Genomic DNA, 9,983 nt, shown 5'->3' with positions numbered 1-9,983 from the left:
AAGGCTGAGCCTGTCCCAAGGCCAGTGATGTCCCCAGGACTGTCCAAATCACTGTGTCTCCAGTGCCAATGACATCCCCAATGCCAACTGTGCTCCTCAGTGCCAGCTGTGTCCTCACGGACAGCCCTGTCCTCAAGTCCAAATCACATCCCAAAGCCACGATGTCCCCATTGCCAACCCCATCTCTAAGGCCAAACATGTCCCCAGTGCCTACTGTGTCCCCAAAGCTGATCCCATCCCAAAGCCAGCTCCCTCCTCAGTGCTAAGCACATCCCCGAGGCCAACTGCATCCTCAGCTGCATCCCACAGGATGTCCCTGTGACTGGTCATGTCCCCAGGGCAGCTGTGTCCCAAGGTGGTTTAGGGATTTCCAGCCCAATGTGTTTCCTTTGGGCCTGTCCACCTGAGCATGGCTGGAAGGGCTCTACCCCGGGCACTGGGTCACTGCCATGTCCTGTCCATGTGCCCTAGAGACCAGCCTGGACACTAAATCCATGTCAGAAGCCCACGTGAAGAGGAGCATCGTGGTCAAAACTGTGGAGACCAGAGATGGAGGGGTGGGATTTCCTCATCCATGTCACTCGCGCTGCCTCCCCTCCACCCCTGCCTCCCATGGGGTGTCCCCAAGGGGACACGCACATGGGGCTGCCATCCCTCAGCCCCAGGAGCTGGTGATCCCAGTGCCCTGAGAGCAGGGCATGGGCTGCCTCTGGATGTGGTGGAGCCGAGCCTGGCAGCTCATAGGGGAAACCATCCCTGTCCCCAGGCTCATTCAGAGCCCAGCAGGCTCAGCTGGAGCCAGGTGGAGGGTGATGGTGCAGGGTGATGGTGCAGGGTGATGGCACAGGGTGATGGTGCAGGGTGATGGCACAAGGTGATGGTGCAGGGTGATGGTGCAGGGTGATGGGGCAGGGCGATGGCACAGGGTGATGGGGCAGGGTGATGGCGCAGGGTGATGGGGCAGGGTGATGGCACAGGGTGATGGGGCAGGGTGATGGGGCAGGGTGATGGGGCAGGGCGATGGGGCAGGGTGATGGTGACAGTGCAGGGTGATGGTGCAGGGTGATGGGGCAGGGTGATGGTGGGGCAGGGTGATGGCACAGGGTGATGGTGGGGCAGGGTGATGGGGCAGGGTGATGGTGCAGGGTGATGGTGTGCAGGGTGATGGTGCAGGGTGATGGTGCCCCTCCCTCTGCCTCCAGGTGCTGAAGGAGCCCAAGCAGGAGCCCAAGGAGCTGGTGTAGAGCGGGTGCCTGCAGCAGCCGCACGCTTGTAGGTGTAGCTCCATAGGTCCCATCCTATGCTGCGAGGGAGCCCCAGGAGGAGCTGGTGGTGCTTCAGTGGGGACATCTCCCTCCCATCCACCCCTTGTATCTCCAACATCCTCCCCTGCCCAGGGACATTGCTGACACCCTGCTTGGAGCTGGCTCCCAGCAGAGCACCCGGCTGGCTGGGGATGGACAGTACCCAAGGGGGGTGAACAGAACAGGGCAGAGCTGACATTCCCAATAGGGATGCTACCACATTCCCATGGCATGGAGGGGCTGGTGGATTTGGGGCCTGCATCCCACCTTGGTGCCCTCTGCCTGCGCTGGGAGGTCACCCCAAATCTCCCCAGTGCATCCGGACCCTGAGCACCCTTGGTGCTGGGGGGCTGCAGGGTGCAAGGTACCGGCTGGTCAGGGACGTTTCCCCATCACCAAGCATGGGGTGAGCTTAGCCAAGAGGTATGGGGAGGAGGAAGAGGAGGATGGAGAGGCAGGGTGCTGTCGGGATGATGTTAAAGGGGAATGAAATGAGGATAATGAGGGATTCCTAGGGATGAGGATGGGATGCTGGGGTGTCCGGGCTGCTCTGTGGGGCTGAAGCAGTGGTGGGTGGCCACAAGGGCTTCTCCTGGCACAGACCTGCCCTGCATTGGGTGTCCACCACCACCGTTCCCTATGATCATGGTGAGGAGAAACCGTCCCAAGGGACTCACGGCAAGGGGTGACCCATGGCCCTGGGGGGGTCCCAGGCAGGTGAAAATGGAGCGGGGGGTGACAGGAGAAGGACAAATGGAGCCATCCCCATCCTGCCTGTCCCACTGGGAGCCACGGGGACTGGGATTGGGGCTGCCCCAGTCAATCCCTGCAGTGCATGGAGCCTGAGCCTGCCCTCAGAGCGGGCACTCAAGGAATGGATGGGATGGGAGGAATCCCTTGTCCTCGGGCTCCACGTGGCTCTGTCCCCACATCTGTACTCCTGTTCTCCCCCCCCGGACCAGCACGTGCCATCACCCAGCCTGGTGCTCCCCTGCAGCCCCTACACCCACCTGCACCACGAGCAAAACCTGCCCTGATGCCACCTAACACAGGAGCAACAACCTGGAAGCCCTTTGGGGTGAGCACATGGGATGCCACTCGGATGCCATCCCCTCCTCCCTTCCGTCCCCCTCGTCCCCTGGCTCCGGCGCTGAGCATGCTTTGCCACCGCCGACACCAAAGGCCATTCCCAAGGGCAGATGCCTCAGGAGATGGGTGCTGCCCGGGTTTGGCATCGGGGGTGGGATGGTGGCGGCCCGGGGGGCTCAGTCCCCTGCGAGCTGGAGCTTTGCAGCCCACGTTGCTGCTGAATTAATGCACTAACGCCCGCAGCAGCTTGAGAGGAGAAATAAAGCTAAACCCAGTGCTCTGCTTCCACGTTCTGCCTGCAACCGCCTCTCCACAGCCAGGGCTGTGAGTTAGATGGGATCAGTCGGGGTGGAAAGGCCCTTTGGGAGCTCAAACTGAGTTCAAAGCCATCGGGGGACACAAGCTCGGTGCTGTACCCCAAGGCATGGCCGATGCTTCATGGGCCAACACCTGTGAGGGAGCCTGGATGCTGCCCTCCTGGACAGAGGGGTTTCTCTTGGGAAAGCCGAAATCCCTCAGCCACATCCTCAAGCACGGGTGATGAGGAAGTCCTGCTCCAGGCCACCGAAACCCTGTGGAGATGCCATCCTCTTTGGAGGCCATGCATGGTAGTTGTGTCAGGCGTAACTATTGGCTCCCAAGCTGGTGCTGAGTCAGGGGAGTTCAAAGCAACCAAAACCCAGAGAAATTTCTTCAGAGAATCAACAGATTGATTTGAAAAATTAAAAAAAAAAATAAATAAAAAAATACAAGACTTTTCAGAAATGGAACTAAAAACTGATGAGACCTGGATCTGCAGAAAGGGCTCGCTCCAGCTGGGGAGCTCAAAGGAGCATTGAACAGTTTGAAGTGTTGGCACTCCGAGTTCTCAGCAAACAAACAGGGTAAGGAAAGCCAGGATTAATTGGATTTAAATGGGTTGATTCGTGGTTTTAGCAGCCTTTTAGCAACCCAGCTCTAATAAATCACTGATGTGTTTTGAGAACTCTGTAGAGCTTGGCCAGAGGATCCTGCACCAACTCCAGGAACTCTTTTGGAAGGGACTATATTGAGCTTAAAACCCCACCAGAAGCCAGCAGCAGAGCCAGGAACAAACGGTGCTGGTGTGAAATCCCCTCGTGTCCCTGCTAAGCCAATCTGCAGCACGAGGAGTTTTCCACACTGGGGCCTCTCCATCACTCTCTGGACCCAGCAGGGAGGCTGAGCAGCTGCCCGAATTCCTGCTCGGAACACCAGGAATTTCCAATGGGAAAATGGTCCGAGGGGTAAGAGTGTCCCGTTGGGGCCGTGCTGGAGATGCTGGGTTCAGACAGGGCCCCTCAGCGCCCGCCAGCAGCACTGGCACACGTGGATGACGACGAAGAGGATGCTGATGATGATGTAGCTGATGCCGATGATGCGCATGGCGTAGATGGTCTCGGGGTCTTGGAGCGAGCGCCGGCGCCGGACCTGGTGGAACACGCTGAGCCGGAAGCCAGCCACCATCTTGCCCTCCCGCCAGCAGAAATAGGTGCCTCTATCCCTGCTCCGGACCCGCTGGATGTGCAGGTGGTTGCCGTGGTCAATGAAGACCCGCATGGTCTTGTTGACATGGACGAGGTAGCGGGAGAGGTAGAGCCGCACGGAGTCCTTGTCCCAGGCCACGGCATGCTCAGGCCGGGCTCCTGGGCACGCGATGATCAGGTCGGTTCCAATGGGCTGCTTGTGGAACTGGGTGGGGACATGGGGCAGCCAGGGCTTCCTACCCAGCTTGGAAATGATATTGGAGATGGTCTGCACACCTTCCTCGGGGACCTCGTCCGTCCGGCAAGGGGTCACGCAGCTTCGGATGGCCACCTCGGGGCTTCGGAGGTGGCTCATGCTCTGGAAGCGAGCGGGGACAGCCTTGGAGCCACAGGACGTGACGTTGGGCACAGCAGCACGGTAGCGGGGGTGCAGCTGGGCTGTCTGCACGTAGCAGAGCCCGATCCGCCGCTGCTCGCCTCTCACCCCGCAGCGGTCACACCGAGTCCAGTCCCAGAAGGTGGTGAAGAGGTTGATGAGCTGCCCCGTGCGGTCATCCTGGACGTGCTGGCCTTTGTCCTCAAAAGCCACCACGATGGACTTGGTGGGCTGCACGTCCACGTCGTAGCCGTAGAAGAAGTCCCCTTCCTTAGTGCCACACAGGTAGTGCCCTGAGTCTGTCGCCTGGGCTCGGAAGACGATGAGGCTGAACATCCGGATGCTGAAACGCTTCAGCATGTCACTGCCGGCGTGGATGTGGCCTGAGTCCACGATCAGATTGCCAGCAAAGTCCGTCAGGACCGTGGTTTTACGGCTGCCCATGTTCTTCTGGAAATACCAGGTGACAGAAGAGACCCCTTCAGGCTTGCACTTGCAAGGGAGCTCGAAGGTCATGTCAGCCAGGTAAGCGGCGTTGTCGAACATCAGGAAAGCAGGACAAGCCATTCTCTTGAACACATCTCCCTTCTCTTCAATCGCAAAAGCATGGAGAACATCTACCAGGCAGAGGAGAAGAGCAGCTCCCGGCAGCCCTGTCCCCATCGCACCGCACAGCCTCTGCAGCCCCCACGTCCTCCGCAGGGAGGGCAGGAAGCCTCAGCAGTGTCAGTGCCAGGCAGGGACGATGCACGCACCAGCTCGCTGGCCCGAGATGGGGTTTGCAAATGACCCCCTGCCTTCAGTGCACACGGCTGATAGCAGGGATCAAACAGCAGCTGAAATATCCCATTCCAGCCCAGTACCTGCTGGGAAGCCCTCTGAACAACCCTGGGGCAGGCTGTTCCCCGGGACACGGGCTCTAGAACCCTCCCTCTTCCCAGCTGCTCTGGAGTGTTGTGACTATGAGCTGGCAGCTCCTTTGTGCAGCACAGCCATGGAGGAGGGGTGCAGCAATGGGGAGCGTGGTGGCAACAGGGGAATTGCCACCATCTTCTTGAAAGTCTCAGTTGCAGTGAATGTTAATCATTGCTCTGAACCCTCCAAGTACAGTGAACCCAGAGAAGACCCTCCTCTGATGGCAGATGACCTCCATAGCCCAGAAGAAGAGGTCTCAAACATGGTAGTTAGACTTTTACATCTTCCCTGATGGCTTTCCAAGGGCTTTGTGTGCCAAAGCCCCTCCACACAGGTAATGTTTGAGACTCCCCCCCTGCATCTAAGAGACTCTCACAGAGCTGTTCTGTGAGGACACCCTGCCCCAAAGATCACAGCGCAGTCCTCTCAGTAACCAACCTTTATTTGTGCAGAACTATTGCTCTGGGTGGCTCCCAGGTACAGAGAAAGGTACAGCAGTGCTCCAGAAGTATCCGATTTATCCCCCTCTCACACAGCAATGCCAAAGTCAAGCTTTGAGCCTCTGTTTGCCCTCTATTTCTGCACGATTCTGGTGCTTCTGCTCCTTCAGTTGATCTGGTAACACTTCATCAACTCCAGCACTCTCCTTTCCTCCTCGGTTTCCTTTTGCAAGCTGGCATCCATGAGGCTGCCTTCCTGCTCTGCTTCGCAGCCGGCCGTGCTGCTGGGATGGCCGGCGGTCCAATCCCCCCTGCTCATGCTCCGCAGCTTCCTAAACAAATCCCTGCTGCTCTCCTTCTCCAGCTCACTCAGAAGATCCAGGTTTAACCCGAAGCGCTTGGTGCCCGAAAGGCTCTGTAGGATCTGAAGGATGGCATCTCTGTCTTCATGACAGACATTCTCTGCCAGCACCGTCAGAAATTCACCCAGGAGGCCATAGCCCAAGTCAGCCTGAAAGATTCTGCCCAAGGCCTCCCCTCCCAGCGCCAGCAGAAACTGGTATTTCAGTTTTCTGCTTTTTAAGCATCTGCGCCAATCTCTGTGAAATTCAGCAGAGGTTCCAGGCAGTCCATCCAGTTCCTGAAAGAAAAAGTAGTTCCTTCAATTTTGTTCCCACTGATGATCTGCATCCTTCCTCCCCCCGGCCCCGAACAACCTGTGGATGGCTGAGATGTCTTTAACAGGCGCTTATAGCACAAAGGGCTGCATAAAGCTTGTGGGGTGGCAAAACATAAAGACAAGGAACTACCATTTCTGGTTTCTGTGGGGTTCCTCGAGCCCCATAGAAACCAGAGGACTTCAGAGAAAATAAAGGAAGAATGGATGAGGCATGAAATGTGGTGTGGATAAACAGACCAAGAGCGGAGTGACCCCAACCCTAACCAGAACCAGACATGCTGCCTGCTGCGGATCCATCACTGCTGCTCGGGAAGGGAGCTCCTGGTGATCAGGGTAGCTCAGTAGAAAGCTCTGCTCCACCTCGAGCACTGTGAGGCAAATCAGAGGAGTAAAGAGATGAAAGAGGTAAGATGTAACCCCCAGAAAAGACGCAGATGGCTCTCCCCCACTGTCTTGTAACAGACTGCATTCATAGGGGTCTCTGGCAGAGAGCTTGCGCTACAAGAGAGCCAAGCTCAATGTGGGATTCCCAGATAAAAGAAAATCCTGTTTTATACAACATGCAATTGAACGGCTGAACTCATCACCGCCGACTTCTGTAACTAACACACAGACTGAAGGAGCATTAAAATGTTTAGGCTTTCATCCAGAGAGCAAGAACAAGGCCCAGCAACATCAGGCTGTGTCGGAACACAAACTGGAGAAGCCCTGGAGATCAGAGCCCAGGCGCTAATGGGATTAGGAACAGGATTTGCTCTGGGGAGATCATTGCTCATGCTAAGAAAACACAAAGCTGCCTAGAGGAGTTGCAGAAACATCTCATAATAAACAGGCAAATTAGATTCAGTGTCAAAAAAATCAGAGAATCGTAGAATCATGGAATGGTTTGGGTTGGAAAGGAGCTTAAAGCTCATCCAGTTCCATCCCCCTGCCCTGGGCAGGGACCCCTTCCACTGGAGCAGCTTGCTCCAAGCCCCTGTGTCCAACCTGGCCTTGAACAGGGCAGCCACAGCTTCTCTGGGCACCCTGTGCCAGCACCTCAGCACCCTCACAGGTAAGAGCTTTGTCCTTAGATCCAGCCTGAACTTCCCCTGTTTCAGTTTGAACCCATCACCCCTTGTCCTATCACTATGGACCCTAATGAAGAATCCCTCCCCAGCATCCTTGTAGGCCCCCATCAGATCCTGGAAGGCTGCTATGAGGTCACCACACAGCCTTCTTTCCCAGGCTGATCAGCCCCAACTTTCTTAGCCTGCCTCCATGTGAATCATCCACAGGAATCATCCTTGTCTATACATCCAGTGACCAGGACATTCCAGCATGGGCAGAGTCCAACAGTGAGGGCAGGATAGATGCCACTCCAATCACAAATGACCCAGATAGAAGATGTTTAGACACTATTTCACACAACTGGAGAACTAAGGAGCATCCAGCAAACTCCTCAGGCAGCAGGTTTGGAACAAAAGAACACTTTTCCCATCGTTAAACCACGGGATGAGGAAGCGCTGGCTACGCTCTTGGTCTGTAGCTATTAAACTTGATGCTCCAGATGCACAACCCTGGCTCCTGGTCTCTAAACCGCAGCCAGCTGGAAAAGTGCAGTCAAGGGAGGGCACTCTTCCCTAAGAATCTGTTCCTGGCCACCACCAGAGGCAGGGCACTGGGAGCTCTGCAGCTGGCCTTGGATTCCCACACGGTTGAAGCAGATTCTTGAGGCAGCTGGTGCAAGCTCTTCTCAGGCACAAAGCAGTGGGCAAGGATGAGCCCTGTGGTTATGTAAGCACCAATGCTCCCAGGGACTTTGAGGGCTTGCTCATGGGTAGAGATACTGCTGAATAACATGCATTTTAAGAGAATACCCCAAATTATTTTGGAGTGATGTTTAGGTGTGGATAAAGGCCTGGAGAGCATCTCTCTCACCTGGGGTATTTCCACATCACTGGCTTGCGGTGCCTTGGCATGGGCTGCACAGGGATTCCACAGCACGCTCCTCCTCTGGCCCATCTTGTCCTTTTTCTCTAGGGGCTTGAGGTGTGATGCCAGCACGATGTTCCTGCAGGCAACAAGAAGGGCAAGGGATGCTTAGCAAGAGCAAACGCTCCGAGGCTTCAAGCTTCTTCTCTGAGGCAATTTCTCAGTTTGGATCATAGCGACCTGGACCGGCTGCAGAGTGAACACAGACTGGAGGAAGGGTGCTCAGGCATTGGAACAGGCTGCCCAGGGCAGTGCTGGAGTCACCATAGAATCGTAGAATAGTTCAGGTTGGAAAGGACCTTAAGATCATCCAGTTCCAACCCCCCTGCCATGGGCAGGGACACCTCACACTAAACCATGGCACCCAAGGCCTCGTCCAACCTGGTCTTGAACACCGCCAGGGATGGAGCATTCACAACCTCCCTGGGCAACCCATTCCAGTGCCTCAGCACCCTCACAGGAAAGAATTTCCTCCTTAGATCCAATCTAAACTTCCCCTGTTTCAGTTTTAACCCGTTACCCCTTGTCCTGTCACTACAGTCCCTAATGAAGGGTCCCTCCCCAGCATCCTTGTAGCCCCCTTCAGACACTGGAAGCTGCTCTGAGGTCTCCACGCAGCTTCTCTTCTCCAGGCTGAACAGCCCCAACTTCCCCAGCCTGTCTTCATACAGGAGGTGCTCCAGTCCCTGCTCATCCTCGTGGCCTCCTCTGGAGTTGTTCCAACAGTTCCATGTCCTCTTTATGTTGAGGACACCAGAACTGCACACAATACCTGCACACCATCCCTGCAAGCGTTCACACCCCGTGGAGACGAGCCCTCGTGCCATGGGTCAGCAGTGGCCTTGGCAGCTGGACTGGATGAGCTTAAAGGGCTTCTCCCACCCGGTTGACTCCAGGACTCTGTGATTCCCGGGGCCCCGCACCGGGCTTGGGGCGCTCACAAGCGCAGTGACCTCCTCTCTCCAGAGCCCTTGGAGCTCCAGACCCCATCCCTGCGGCTGTGCTCGGCTCCAGGGCAGGAGCGCCCGGTGCTGACGGAGCCCTTTGGGGTGGGACCCCCCCCACTCCCCCCGGGGGTCCCCGTCCGACCTGAACTGCTCGTAGGAGGGGAGGCGCTGGCGCAGGGCGCGCAGCTTGGCCGCGTTCTCCCTGTCCCGACGCTCGTCCTCCGCCACCGCCGCCTGCAGCTCCCGCTCCAGCGCCCGCGGGTCCACGGCCCCTTCCGCATCCATCCCGGATGGAGCTCAGCGACCTGCGGGTGACAGGGACACCCCTGGGTGCGCTCCTGTCGTGACAACCCCACTCCTATTGTGATAGTCCTGCCTTGGGGACGCCACTCCTATTGCGATAGCTCCGCGAGGCCCTGATGCACCTCCAGTCCCTGAGGCTCTATCGCAATAGTCCCACCAGGCCACGCGCACCCCCGGCTCTGGGAACCTTCGCTCTCTCGTGACAGCCCAGTCAAACCACGCGCACCACCGGCACAGGGAACTCTGTCGCGACAGCCTTCCCAGGCTGCCGGTACTGGGAACCTTTGCTCTATCGCGACAGCCCCACCAAGCCACGGGCACCGCCGGCACTGAGAGCCCTCGCTCTATCGCGACAGACCTCCCAGGCTGCCGGCAACAGGAACCTTCACTCTATCGCGACAGCCCCCCCCCCCCAGGCTGCCGGCAATAGGAACCTTCGCTCTATCGCGAC

At 57.2% G+C, this 9,983-nt stretch overlaps 3 protein-coding genes across 4 annotated transcripts in view; 1 reads left to right on the top strand and 2 right to left on the bottom strand.

Annotated features, from left to right (window-relative positions):
- Nucleotides 1-1,244, top strand: part of GFAP (glial fibrillary acidic protein) — a 7,013-nt gene extending 5,769 nt beyond the window's left edge. Inside the window, exons 8-9 of the mRNA XM_061443241.1 lie at nucleotides 472-557; nucleotides 1,203-1,244. Coding sequence (XP_061299225.1) covers nucleotides 472-557; nucleotides 1,203-1,244 — 128 coding nt within the window. The remainder of the gene's footprint in view (nucleotides 1-471; nucleotides 558-1,202) is intronic.
- Nucleotides 1,245-3,620: 2,376 nt separating this feature from the next.
- Nucleotides 3,621-4,959, bottom strand: FAM187A (family with sequence similarity 187 member A). The gene has a single exon (XM_061443253.1). It carries the CDS (start codon nucleotides 4,935-4,937, stop codon nucleotides 3,699-3,701), a length of 1,239 nt encoding a protein of 412 aa, XP_061299237.1. The 5' UTR covers nucleotides 4,938-4,959; the 3' UTR covers nucleotides 3,621-3,698.
- A 654-nt stretch (nucleotides 4,960-5,613) lies between these two features.
- CCDC103 (coiled-coil domain containing 103) lies at nucleotides 5,614-9,936 on the bottom strand. Of its 2 annotated transcripts, XM_061443248.1 has the most exons (4): nucleotides 9,870-9,936; nucleotides 9,372-9,535; nucleotides 8,229-8,361; nucleotides 5,614-6,269 (listed from the first exon to the last, which is right to left on the bottom strand). In XM_061443248.1, the coding sequence occupies exons 2-4, from the start codon at nucleotides 9,512-9,514 to the stop codon at nucleotides 5,796-5,798; spliced, it is 750 nt and encodes a 249-aa protein (XP_061299232.1). In that variant the 5' UTR covers nucleotides 9,515-9,535; nucleotides 9,870-9,936; the 3' UTR covers nucleotides 5,614-5,795. The 2 variants fall into 2 exon arrangements, with proteins under 2 accessions (XP_061299232.1, XP_061299231.1); XM_061443247.1 differs by lacking the exon at nucleotides 9,870-9,936 and having other exon boundaries at nucleotides 9,372-9,687.
- Nucleotides 9,937-9,983: the final 47 nt, after the last annotated feature.

The sequence above is a fragment of the Pezoporus flaviventris genome, unplaced genomic scaffold, assembly GCF_033815535.1.
Source record: "Pezoporus flaviventris isolate CSIRO_AGI_PZ_B2104156 unplaced genomic scaffold, CSIRO_AGI_Pfla_v1 ptg000324l, whole genome shotgun sequence".
NCBI classification, from domain to species: Eukaryota; Metazoa; Chordata; class Aves; order Psittaciformes; family Psittacidae; genus Pezoporus; species Pezoporus flaviventris.
The sequence above is the reverse complement of the archived record's forward strand: the minus strand, read 5'-3'. Positions and strand labels throughout refer to the sequence as shown.

What these genes read in the sequence shown, in the direction of transcription:
- FAM187A (XM_061443253.1), bottom strand. Translation starts at nt 4,937, where the DNA reads ATGGGGACAGGGCTGCCGGGAGCTGCTCTTCTCCTCTGCCTGGTAGAT.
- CCDC103 (XM_061443248.1), bottom strand. Translation starts at nt 9,514, where the DNA reads ATGGATGCGGAAGGGGCCGTGGACCCGCGGGCGCTGGAGCGGGAGCTG. An exon ending in CCCTCCTACGAGCAGTTCAG is followed by an intron (nt 8,362 to 9,371) that starts GTCGGACGGGGA and finishes TGTTGCCTGCAG; the next exon opens with GAACATCGTGCTGGCATCAC. An exon ending in GTGATGTGGAAATACCCCAG is followed by an intron (nt 6,270 to 8,228) that starts GTGAGAGAGATG and finishes TTTTTCTTTCAG; the next exon opens with GAACTGGATGGACTGCCTGG.